The sequence below is a fragment of the Pelodiscus sinensis genome, chromosome 32, assembly GCF_052426305.1.
Source record: "Pelodiscus sinensis isolate ZL-2025 chromosome 32, ASM5242630v1, whole genome shotgun sequence".
Classification (NCBI taxonomy): domain Eukaryota; kingdom Metazoa; phylum Chordata; order Testudines; family Trionychidae; genus Pelodiscus; species Pelodiscus sinensis.
The window spans coordinates 9,716,759-9,730,090 of record NC_143083.1 but is presented as its reverse complement, the minus strand read 5'-3'; the positions used below and the strand labels follow the sequence as shown (position 1 = coordinate 9,730,090).

At 49.4% G+C, this 13,332-nt stretch overlaps 1 protein-coding gene across 1 annotated transcript; it reads right to left on the bottom strand.

Annotated features, from left to right (window-relative positions):
- Positions 1 to 11,787: 11,787 nt before the first annotated feature.
- On the bottom strand, positions 11,788 to 12,876 carry LOC102456836 (4-galactosyl-N-acetylglucosaminide 3-alpha-L-fucosyltransferase FUT5-like). The gene has a single exon (XM_089775006.1). It carries the CDS (start codon positions 12,874 to 12,876, stop codon positions 11,788 to 11,790), a length of 1,089 nt encoding a protein of 362 aa, XP_089631132.1.
- Between the last annotated feature and the right edge of the window lie 456 nt (positions 12,877 to 13,332).

Sequence of the window (13,332 nt, the reverse complement as noted above, 5' to 3'; positions counted from 1 at the left end):
CAAACTGTGACAAAGATAAGAGTATACATGATAATTTGTGACAGACTAGGAGTATCCATGAATTTGAGATAGGCATTGTAAGGGTCTTGATTAGAGCTAATTTGATTTCTCTCTGTTACAGGGAGAGAGGCCTGGAAAACTTTTTAACCCTTACAGCAGTTTTCTTTTAGAGAGTTTTGATTTCCTGCACAGTCCCCCCTTTAGACACAATTGGAGTTATTTGATTTTTCTCCCACAAATTGTAAATAGTTAATAGTAAAATCCAGTATACAAACAGCCACTTACTACTGCCCCACCATATCGGGTTCCTAGAACTAACCCTGATCTATGTATCTAGCTATTATTCACCTGAGCCTTAACGGATCAACCAGGCAAATAAACTGCTCAATTTAGCTGGGGAAGCCAGAATCCTCTCATCCTTCTATTCGCTACCCTGTTATCTCACCCTCTAGGTAATCCACAAAGGTTCTTATTCCTACCCCACATGAGCCCATTGCTTCCTCTTGAGTAGTCACCATACCTTAGGGTATGTCTACACTGCCACCCTAGTTTGAACTAGGGTGGCTAATGTAGGCATTTGAACTTGCAAATGAAGCTCGGGATTTAAATATCCTGGGCTTCATTTGCATGTTCCCGGGCACTGCCATTTTTAAATGCCCTGTAGTTCGAACTACCTGCCTGCAGCTACACACGGCACAGACTAGGTAGTTCAAATTCAAGCTCCTAATTCGAACTACTGTTATTCCTCCTGTACCACTGCCCGAGGTCCTGAACCAGGCTGTCTAACATTAGAGAGCTTGCTACCTAAGCAGCAGTCCCAAAAGCAACGAAGAAAGAGACTCACCTCTGGCTTCTGTCCTGAGACATTCCCGGGACAAGAGCTCTGGTGAGGTGCGTTGAAGCGGCTGGTAGCATGAAGGAAAGCAGGTGACGTAAAACAGAATAAGGAAGGCAAATTTCTAGAGAGTGGATTTCACCTACCTCTTGGCTAATTGATTGTTAATTGTCAGTTGTCTGCAGCCAGAACAACATCCCCAAAAGTTAAAAGTCCTGCCCTCACTGAGCATCCCCACCTCAAATCCTTCCTAACAATTGTACCAAAGATTGATTTGTCTGAGGAGAGCTGATATAGAAGAGCGAGGAAGAGGGAAGGAGTTGGACTGGAAACAGCATCCGAAGAGGGGCAGCTTTCCCATTGAATGGGAAGGGCAGAGCAGTGTGCATGAGCTGGGATCCCAGATCTTCTTGAGTGTGTGAGCGGCTCTTTGCAGAACAAGGGAGTAGGGATGGACAGAACAGTCCTCAGCGTTCTGCCCAGTAGGTATATCAGCTCCAGTGTCAGCCCCTATGCCCTGCAGGGCACAGAGCTACCAGTCTCCACCCTCCACTTCTGCACAAGCCCCCTTTGCCATGAAGCTATTGCCTAGGCCGGGGTGGAGGGTGAGGGGGCAGCATCCAATCCATCAATATGGTGGATCTGGACCACGGCCACCCTGTTACTTCCCAGGCCAATCGAGACCTGGAGATGGGGGTGGAGGTGCTTGAAGTCTCCTCCCCCTGTCAGGCATGCATGAAACCAGAGGGAACTGTTTTAAAACAGACGGTAGCTCTCTTTAGCCACTGCGTGCCCCTGGCAGGGTGGGGGCAGGCGGTGAGAGACTTTGCGCACTCCCCCACCCCTAGGTCTGATTGGTCTGGGGGCAGGGAGAGCACACAAGGTCTCCTCCCACTGCAGCACCTAGAGGGAACTGCCAGCTGTTTTAAAACAGCTTGGGATTCTCTCTAGGACCGGGAGGTGGGTGGGAGAGTCAAAGACTTCACCTACTTCCCCACCGCCAGGGCAATATGCATAACTTTCAGGGTCTGTGCGTAGGGGAGCATGAGAAGTCTCTTGGTCCCAACCCTTCTAAGTCCAAACTCCTTCCAGGGTGGCCTGGGCCACGTCAGAAATTTTTGAAGTGGCCCCCTTTTAAAAATTATTGCCCACCCCTAGGCTGATGGGGACATTAGTAATCACAAGTATCAAAGCTAAAGGACAGATTTAGCTACAGGGTCCCCTCAATTCCAACGTGCAGACAAATCCCCTCTGAAAAAACCTCAGGTTTTCAAATTTTTTCTGTCTGACTCCTTCGTGCCCCTCCCCCTCATCTCCATGTCTATCACAGCTCTCGTGAGCTGAGCTGGACAGGGAGACAGGACGATACTGGTTCTACTTGGGGAAGACCAGCTGTGAGACCCATCCCACTACAAAACACTGTGGGCCGTGCCTTGCACTCCCCCAAACCAGGTGTGGTGTTCTTGTGTATCTTAGTCACTAGGGTGCCCCATGCTTTCCCTTTCTTGTGACTGGAGTAATTCGTTCTTGCATTGTACCTGGCTGGCTGCAAACAGCCGGCATGAAAAGTTTATTCATGTATTAAATGAAGAAGATATGGGTTTCAATGAAAAGCTGACTGTTTGATTTATGATTTCTAGATACACTCTGCAACTTACCTCTGATTACTAACCACTATCCCCAAAGTGTATGTCTACGCTATGGCATAAGGTCGAATTAAGATATGTAAACTTCAGCTACGTTAATTGCGTAGCTGACGCTAAAGTAGCTTCACTCAACTTTTGGCGCTGACCGTACTGCAGGAAGTTGAAAGGAGCACGCTCTCCCTTCGACTTCCCTTACTCCTCATGAAAGCAGGACTACTAGCATGAACCGGAGTGCCCCTATATCTGCTCATTCAAATCCTGGAAGATTGACAGAGGCAGCTTTGATCTTCTCTATAGTGTAGACCTACCCCAGGTGTGGGATATTAAGAAATCTGCCCTTGAAGGGCTTCTGAATTCTTCAAACCCCAATGGGCTAGGCCCATGGGTCAGAACAAGAGGCACTTTTTGCCCCCTATCCTTTCCCCCAGTACCTCCTACAGACTGGAGCAGCTTTTAATGTTAGGTGTCTAATATGGCGGAGTATGAAAAGTACCATTGAGTAAAGGAGCGCAATATACTTGGCTCGGGTCACCCAGAGCTCCTGAGGTCAGAGTCCCATTTCTGATTGGGACAATCTGTGTCAGACCTGGGGCTGATCTACCCTGTGTTCCAGGAACTGGTCTAGGAGAGGTGTGGGTTCTCTGACCCTCCCCAATGAAATGAAGCAAAAGTTCTGGCAGGTTCTCCTGCCATTCAGTACGTGTGAGGTGCAATATCACAGGGCAGAAGGAGCCCGTCCTTTAAACCATCATGGCTCCAAGGCGGTTAAGGGACTAAAACTACATTACTGTCTGGGAGGCAGTCACTGGGAGCTGGGTGCAGCAGTCCTGAGAGGTAAGCAATTTTTTCCTGACAAGGAACTTGTGTCTTCTGGTCCCTAGGAAGTTGCCATACTCACAGAACCACCACATAGCTCTCACAAAGGAATGCTACATGGGCTCACAGTTTTATAGGCCTAAGCACTACAGAATGGTCTGACTGGCAGTGCTTCCCATGACCCTGATCGCTTTATTTAAGCCTGAGGGGGGGGGGAGATTTTCTGTATGACTAAGTGGATCCTTAATGTATCAAAGAAAACAGGTTGATACTTCAAACAGAAAATGGCATTTTTCATCCCAAAATTTTTTTTTACCAACATCATTCCAATCAGCTCATGATTTCTAACTCTGCATTTGAACCCCTGAATCCCAGCTGTCCTTTCACTAGGACAGAAAGTACCCAATAGGTTTCACTTTTGTAAAGCTTTGTTCCTGATTCTTTTGCCTGCACTTTGGGGTTCATTCTCATTGACATTAAAGCTGCTTTCTGCTGTTCCAACAGTGTGAAATGACCTGAAATTATTACTGGGGTAACACCTAGGAGTCTTAGTCATAGGCCAGGAACCTGTAGTACTAGGTCAGTACAAACAGTCCCAAAAGAGGGTTTCTTCTGCAAAGAGCTTCCAAGCTAACTCCTGGTCTACAGCAGAAAACTGGATCAACCCAGCAATTCCTCGGCAGTACGAAATTCTGCACTGCTGAGCGATGTAATTACACCGACCTTAGCGATTACATCAACCTTGCTACTTCTTCTTGGGGAGGTGAGTTACCTATGCCAGCGGGAGAACCCATCCTGTCAGTGTAGGTAGTGTCTGCCCTCAAGTGCTACAGCTGCTACCCTGAGCCATGCTGCAGTAGCATGTTTTAGACAAGCCTTAAGTAACACATTACCATTACATGCACTTTGATCCTGAGGGATGGCAATTTGTGGTGCTCGTCTACCTTCCCTCACAAGCAGGATCCAAAATACAGGACAATGTAGCACTTTAAAGACTAACAAGATGGTTTATTAGATGATGAGCTTTCGTGGGCCAGACCCACTTCCTCAGAGGAAGTGGGTCTGGCCCACAAAAGCTCATCATCTAATAAACCATCTTGTTAGTCTTTAAAGTGCTACATAGTCCTGTATTTTGCTTCAGCTACACCAGACTAACACGGCTACATTTCTATTACTAGTCTACAAGCAGGATCCAATTATTGAGAGGTAAGTGAGTATTTTGAGGCCCCTGGCCTCCAGCTTGCCTTGATCTGGCCCCTGAGGCTTGGGCTTCCCCCTAGTATTGGGGAGCGCTGGCCAGAATTCCAGACCCCCACTATGGAGGGAGGAGCCATGAGCGGGGGAGATTTAAATCCCCGCTTCATTAGCAATTGCGATACGTCTAATTTGCATCCCTTTTATGAAAAAGGGATGCAGTCTAGACATAGCCAGTGAGTATTGTCTACCCTGCAGGATCCTTCAGTGTATCTTGCATATGCATAACTCAAAGATGCTTTTCACAAAATATATCATGTAGCATATCAGTTCTAAAGTTATGATCTTCTGAATCTGTGTATCTTATTTTTGAGCATGTATCATTCTTGTATGTTACGTGAGAGATAAGTTAGGAAAGTGAGGCTGTCTATAACTCTAAATGCGCTACTGAAATCCATTACTGATACTCCAGTTCTTAATGATTCAGTTCTCAGACCAATGGTCTATGCATAATTTTGTTTGTACTGTAAGCCCAAACTGGGGTTGGTCCCAGAAAGACATGGGTCCATGCCACGTGGTACTGGAATCCATCTTGAACCTGGTATTTTCCCATAGGAACAGTGAGTGCCAAACAAAGGGTTCCCACCCTGGGGGAAAGACTAGTTAAGCAATGGGAAAGGATCAGTCCTTTGTCTTTAGCTGGCCTTTGAAATTGCCTGGCCCACCCTAAGAGGATACAAAACGCTTTGAAGAAGCTGAAGACAGATTTATTTGGGGTTTTGGTCCCTTTTGGGGATTGGAAAGGTGGACATCTGTGGCATGATCAGCACACCAGGATTGAGTTCCTTCAGCTAATGCAGGCTCTGGCCCTGGAGAAACTGGTGGTGGCTGTCCAGTTTCTCCTGGAGTGGGGAGGGGCATGGGTGGGACTCAAATCTACAATCCCAGCCTCAGGATGTACCCTAAGCCGTACATTCAACCTGTCACAGAATTATTAACCTCTTTCCTGACCATTTACAGTGTCTCCCCTCCATCCCCGCTTACTCCGGTGACACAGCTCAATGTGCTGTTGTGTAAATCTAGCTGGAACCTCAGGGCAAAAAATGGAAATAACCATCTCCGGATGGTAGGAGGAAGTGAAAGAGGCATCCGGTATTTCCAGATTGCAGATTTGCCTGCATCTTCCTATTAAATACACACCAGTTTTGATGTGACTGCCACCCCTTTGGCTGACACATCAGGAACTAAGGAGTACACAACAGGAGCTATAGAGCAAAGTTGTTGTTGCTGAGAGAGACACTCACCAGTGGGTTACACAGCTTCTTCCAAAGACCTCGGGTTTTCCTTCCTCACTGCCCACCTCACCCTTTTATCTTTCTTCCTCACCCTTTTATGCCACTCTTACCAACAGAGATTTCTCTACACCCCCCTCATGGGGGTGTATACCCCCCCTGAATTTCCCCAACAATCCCCCCATTTTGTGAACTATGGTGCCATACAGCCCACCTTCAGCGTCACGGTCTCACCGCTCATCGACCCTGACGCCCTCCCCTGTAAATTTGAACACCCCCCCCCATTTCAATTCCCGGGGAGGCTACTAAAAATAACCCACTCCTTTTCAGAAATATATTTGCGTAAGAATTCATCACCGATGAGTCCAGAATTCTTCTAGCACTGCCAAAGATTCATCCTTAAGAAGGTCACTACACAACTAAACCAGGGTGGGAGGGGAACCAATTTGCCCAAAGTCATAGATCCCAATAGTGGCAGAACTGGGACTAGAATCCTGCCGCCTGCACCACTGCCCTAGGTCCTGAACCAGGCTGTCTAATATTAGAGAGCTTGCTACCCAAGCAGCAGTCCAGAAATCAATGAGGAAAGCGACTCACCTCTGGCTTCTCTCCTGAGAAATTCCGGGGACAAGAGCTCTGGTGAGGTGAGTTGAAGTGGCTAGTAGCATGACGGAAAGCAGGTGTTGCAAAACAGAATAAGGAAGAGAAATTTACGGGGAGTGGATTTCGCCTACCTATTGGCTAATTAATTACGAATTGTCAGTTGTCTGCCGCCAGAACAACTAGCCCAAAAACTTAAAAGTCCCACGCTCAGTGAACATCCCCACCTCAAACGCCTCATAACAATTGTACCAAAGATTGACTTGTCTGAGGAGATCTGACGTGTAAGAGCAAGGAAGAGGGAAGGCATTGGATTAGAAACAGCAGGTTCTCAGCTTTTCTGCTTGCTTGCCTACCTCGCCGAGGGACAGCAAAGCATTTTTCTCTCCGCCTACCTGTGTCGGTGCTTCCCATTGGAGACGCCGCCGCAGTTGGCACCATGGAGCCAGAGCTCGCCCTGGGCATGCTGCTCCAGTTTTTGGACTTGCTGCTGCAAGCCTGCCAGCAATGGGTGGAGGCTGTCTGGCACCATCTGGTGCACGTCAGTCCCCTGCCTCTCCCCCTGGCCTCCCTGGGGGCCATGGAGGAGCCGCAGCAGTGCCCAGATGCCTTACTGCATCTGGCGTCGGGACACCAGCAGCAACTGGTGGGACTGCATCGTCCTGGAGTTCTGGGGAGACCAATAGTGGACCCAGAACTTCAGGATGAAGAAGGACACTTTCCTGGAGCTCTGCGAGTTGCTTACCCCTGCTCTGTGGCAATGGGACACGTGCATGAGGCCTGCCATCCCCCTCCAGAAGCGGGTGGCCATCGCCCTATGGAAGCTCTCCACGCCAGACAGCTACCGATCCGTTGGGAACAAGTTTGGCGTGGGGAGATCCACCATCGGAGCAGTGCTCATGCAGGTACGGCACTCACCGGCCACTAGGCCAGGGGGGAGGAGGGCTGCAAGGAGGGGATGGGCCACCCCAGGGAAAACAGGGGAGGAGTAGGTGAAAGTGCCCTGCACGGGAGGGTTCTGTCTGTCCCGGCCGTACTACACGCCGCCAGTGGCGGCCAGGATCACAGCAGGGGTTGCTTCCGGGAGTGGGGTGCGGGGCAGTGCCAGGGAATGAACACTCCCAGCCACCTGGGTGACCCAGTGATTCGCGGTTTGGTGTGTCTCTCTGCAGGTGGTCAAGGCCATCAACCGGGTACTGCTCCACAGGGTGGTCCACCTCGCTGACCCAGACGCGGTCATCCAAGGGTTCAGCACCCTCGGCTTCCCCAACTGCGGGGGGGGCCATCGACAGGACACACATCCCCATCCGTGCCCCGGAACACCAGGCCTCCCAATACATCAACTGCAAGGACTACTTCTCCGTCCTCCTGCAGGCCATGTCTGACCACTGGGGCCAGTTCACGGACATTAATGTGGGCTGGTCTGGCAAGGTACACGACGCTAGGGTGTTCCACAACTCCTCCGTGTGCCAGAGGCTGCATGCCGGGAACTTCTTTCCCGACCACCACATCAGGGTCGGGGACGTGGACATGCCTGTCTGCCTGGTGGGGGATGCGGCCTACCCCCTACAGCCCTGGCTGATGAAGCCATACATGGGGCACCTCAACCCCTCCCGGCAGGCCTTCAATGCCAGGCTCACCGGGGCCCACATTGTGGTCGAGGGGGCCTTCGGACTCCTGAAAGCCCGATTTAGATGCCTCCTCACCCGCCTCGACCTCGCCGAGCACAATATCCCTCCCGTGGTGGCAGCATGTTGTGTACTGTACAATTTATGTGAGCGGAAGGGGGAGGCTTTCATGCAGCCCCGCACCGCCGCCGTCTGGGAGGCCCAGCGGTGGGCCGTCCATATCTGGGAAGCCCTGCGGGAGAGCTTCCAGATGCATGCCCCACTGGGGCCTTCTTCCACCCTCCCCTCCTTTCCCTTTCCCCTCCCTAACCCCCCTTCCTAATGTAAAATAAAAACACCTGTTTTGCCAAAAAAACTCTCTCTTTATTGTACATAACTGGGGTGGGAGGAGGGAGGAATGAGAGTGGGAGAGGGGAAGGGGAAACCTGAGAGGAGGGAGCTGGAAGGGGAGGAAGGGAAGGGAAAGCTCAGGGTTGGGGGTCCTGCTGGCTCTCTTGTCTCGCAGCACTGCGGGTGCGGGGGCGTTGGGGGGAGTGGGTGTGGAGGGTGGGGCAGGACGGGGGCAGAAGAGTTTCCCTGGTTTGGCCCAGAGTGGCTACCAGGGCAACCTGGGAAGGGCTAGCCTCCAACTAGTTCAAATTAAATGGCTACACAGCCATTAATTCGAGTTACTTAATTCGAACTAGGCGTTACTCCTCGTAGAATGAGGTTTACCTAGTTCGAATTTAAGCACTCCACTATTTCGAATTTAATTGTGTAGCCCCTATTAATTGCATGTGTAGTCCCTATGAAAGTTAATTCGAACTAACAGCTGTTAGTTCGAATTAACTTTGTAGTGTAGACATACCCTGACTGACATGCGGTGCAAGGCAGGGAGGGGCCCATGACTCCCTGCCAGCCATGTCTGGCAGTGAGGACCTGAAGTTAAGGTTCGAAAAAGTGAAGGCCATAGCACTTTGACCCTTTCCCATTCATGTCTCCAGTGCCGGTGAATTTGGAGCCCCTTAAAGACTTGGGAGGATGGGGGGAGGAATGTCGCCTTTTGTTCCCTGGTAACACCAGCCCTACCCCAGAGATACCCTATGCCCAGGGAATTCCCAACTGCCTGACCCTGTCCGTAGTCCCCTGGCACTCACAATATTGAAATATCCCCTGCTCCCAAAGCATCCAAGCAGCCCAGCCTGCAAGTTACTCCGTTGAGCACGGCTCTGCTTACTACATAGCACTTAGGTGAGTGTACAATAAACACAAGAACATTTATTTAACAAGGTGTAGAGCTGAATAAATGCAAGTAGAAATATTGCAAATGGAGGGTTACATTTAAAACCATCACTAAGTATTAGCCATATTCTGTTTGTCCCTAGACTCTGGGCTGTGTCTAGACTGGCAAGTTTTTCCAGAAAATCAGCAGTGCTTTTCCAGAAAAACTATGCTGCTCCTGTTCGGGCAAAAGTCTTTTTCGGAAAGACTTTTGCCCAAAAGGGCCTGTGTAAATAGCATAGTACTGTTTTCTGCAAAAAGCCCCGATTGCGAAAATGGCGATCGGGGCTTTTTTGCGGAGAACTGCGTCTAGATTGGCCACGGACGCTTTTCTGCAAAAAGTGCTTTTGCGGAAAAGCATCCTGCCAATCTAGACGCGCTTTTCCGAAAATGCTTTTAATGCCAGTGTAGACGTAGCCTGTTAGCATAGGGAAATTAAAACCAGAGATTGTGATGTGTGACTCAATACCCTGTGCAGTTCCTTCAAGCATGGTTTATCACTTGTAGTTTCCCCAGTCCCCAAATAACAAGGAGACACATTATAGGATAAACCAAGGAAGTGTGTATGAGGGATTGAGTACAATGTCGGAGAGAAAGCAGAAACCCAACAATTAAAAACATTAAAGAATTTTTGACCCTGTGACTTATTCCAGGGACACGAAGTACTTTCATTCCGCACATGTCTCTCAAAGCTGGCTGGTCAACTCCCTGCAATGCTACCGGTTCCACGAGGTGTACCGGTAGTTCGGAATAGGAACCTAATCCGAACTACCTAGTTCGAGCCCCGTGTAGCCACGCTACACGGGGTTCGAACCAGCGGGGATTTAAAAATGGCGGCTCCCCGCTTATGCAAATGAAGCCCAGGAAATTCAAATCCCGGGCTTCATTTGCAAGTGCGGTATGCCTACATTACCCCACTAGTTCGAACTAGCGGGGTAGTGTAGACATACCCTAAGTACTTCAGATGTCTCTTCCCTACACTGTAAAGCACTCTAGACATCTTTCCCCTCCCAGAGCTGAGATAGAACCCAGGAGTCCTGAGGGGGTTTCTCTTTTGGCAGAGTTAGTAACAAAGTAAGATTATACATTAAAATCTTAAATCTAATCAGTGTCACAACATATGAGAACATGGTAGTAAAAAAGAAGAGTTTTCAACAACATATGTGCCAGCACTGGAGTGCTTTCAAGATAAGGACTGCGACTTTGGACTTGATTCACCAGGTCTAAGGTCCTACAGGTCAAATCAGTATTGTTTTTGATGTTGAGGACCTGGGCACTTTACCATTGTTCTGTTACATTCAGCCTGAACTCCTCTAGCATGACAATGTAACCTACCATGTAAATTTAAATGAAGCGGCGATTATTTAAATTGCCGCTTCATTTTACTATGTCGGTAGCCTAATCTACATGCTTCTGGCGACAGAGGCATGTAGTCTAGACGTACCCTTAATCTCAACCTGCTGAATGTGTGTATCTTACTTCGGAGCATGTGCCATTCTTGTATAGAAAGTTAGAAATATGGAGTATGGCATGGTTTAGGGTTTTAAATGTGCAATTGAAAGCCATCAAGAGTGTTTCCCTCAATGTCTGGGAGATCACAAGTAAACAGCTTCTTCTGTGCTTTGAGTCTAAGCAGTGGTTGGGCTTAGGAAGTCACATGTCCAGCCCAATTGGTAGGCATCTGACTAGGCAATTTTCCATGGAAGAGTAGAATTTAGAGACCAAGAATTTCCTTTTAAAAAGAAGGCTATTTAAGATGCCAAGTTTTCAGGGCTTTTGTCTTTGGCTGCCATGTCATTGCCAAGAGACTAAACCAGAGACCCAAAGGAAAAAAAATCTTCCCTGGTTTGGAGGGTTAGCTGAAATAAGAACATATTTAGCATGAGTCTGGAATAAGTTTGAGTGTGTGTTAGAACTAGCTATGCATTTCTTGTTTTTTTAAACTTGTAATTCAATTTCTTCTGCCTGTTTTCACTTGCAACCGCTTAAATCCTACAGTTTATACTCAATAAACTCACTTTTATTGACTATCAAGCCCAGTGTAAACAATTGGCATCTGGAGAAGCAATCAGCAGGTACATCCTCCTTTCATTGTTAAAGAGGGCATTCCTGAACGATTCATTTGAGGTTCTGATCCCATTTGTGGAGAGGGCTCCCCGGAAGCTGGGCCCAAAACTGCATTCTCCTCAGACCTGAAGAGGTTCAGTGTTTGTATTGCTCTTTTGGGGGCGGGGGGAAGTCACTAACCTCAGCTCTGAGCCTTCGCTGGGAGGGACCAGGAGAGCTGGCTCAGCAAGACAGGGTGGTAAGCCACAGAGATGAAAGAGGCAAGTGTCAGTGACTTTGTCAGTACTCTGGGAGGTACCCCCAAGGGGTCATCTGTGACAGCACCTGTCACATTTGCCCCCTCAAAAAACTTCCAAGGGCCCCAAACTATTGTGAGGAAGGTCCAAATATAGAAAATTGTCCAGCAGGATATGACTTACCCTGGGCACAGCAAACTAAGTATGTAACCCTTAACGGAACCACTTGGACAGAGCAGTCCTGGTCTGGTAGGTCGGTATCATTTGCAAGGCCTGGCAGGCTTTGCAGAAGTGAATGGCCCAGGAAGTCCTCTCTGATGGTTTGAGCCACGTTCGCCACTGGAAGTAGCGCTGGTAGCGCACCGGGTCCTTGTCCAGCTCCTGAAGGTACTGGGCCAGCCCCTGAGCACTGGGAAAGTCACTGATGTGAATAAAGGCATCGGGAGGCAGAAAGCGCTCATAGTTTTCTCGCGGGGGGCCACAGACAACGGGCACAGTCCCTGAGCCCAGGGCATTGCTCCAGAGCTTCTCGGTGATGTAGTCCTCATGAAGCGAGTTCTCAAAGGCCAGGTAGAACTTGTACTGGGACAGGGTGGACAAGTGCTTGTCCCGGGGCAGAGACATGTGATTGCTGCCATATACATCCACGTGGATGTACTTCTTCAGCTCCTCATAGTACTGCACCCGGCGGGAGCCTGGGTTCCAGTTACTCACCGCCCAGGCCACCAGCTTGGACTTGGCAGGGATGCTGAAGTTCTGGGGCTGGCTGAGGACCTCCAGCCACCCGTAGGGGGTGAAGATATCAGAGTCCCTTCGGTAAGACATGGTCAGGTTGAAGAGGTTATCCATGAAGCCCAGGTTAGGGGTGTGGGTGGGAGACTCCAAGTTGAACCAGATCCAGTACTGGGAAGGGGGCCGAGTGTCCTGGGGCAATGTCTTTGGGCGGGAGCAAACATCCCTGTGATGTACGATCACAGCATCAGCCTTGAGGTACCAGCTGCGGTTGGCCGTGATGTGACAGTCCCGGATGCCCAAGAAGTCGGAGCATTTTCTCAGGGCAGTATGTTGCCCAAAGGGCCAGGTCCACAGCAGGATGGTCAGCTCCGAACCAGACTGTGGAGTTGCAGGGTTGTTTGCAGGCTGGGTGATCAGGGTGGAAGGTTGGCCAACTTGTGGCTCTTGGCCTGGGTCCCTGGGGAGCCGAATGTAGGCAAACAAGCAGAAGGCCATAATGATTTGGAAGAAAAGAAAGACGAGGATGTTCCGGCAGGGTGGGCTTTTCATGTACTCACTGAGTGGCATGGCTGGCCTGGGACTTCAGGAAGCACCTATAATGGAGTGATTAGTGACTAGCAATAGTGCTACAGAACAGTTGCAGGAGCTGGCAAAGCATGTTAGAAAGTTCCCCACAGATCTGAAGCCTCAAATGAGACAATCTGAACCAGTCACTCGCACATTCATACCTAAGGGTGGACAGCCTTCTTCTGCTGAAATGACTTTATTAAGGTATGACACTGCCCTTGTGGCTAGGAATTGCCTAGAGCAGAATGGGCAGCCCAGTGAAAACAGGAATGGCCACTCCTTTCTAACTGCTCAGACCTCATCTACACTACAGTTTCCTTCAATATAACTTGCACATCTGTGGGAGGGGTGTTTCAACTGTCCGGAAGTAAGCTCCAGGATAGACATAGCTTCCACCTTTTGCAGAGGTGGAGGTGGAGCTATTAAGCTCTCTTGTGACAGTTTACGGTGCCTCCC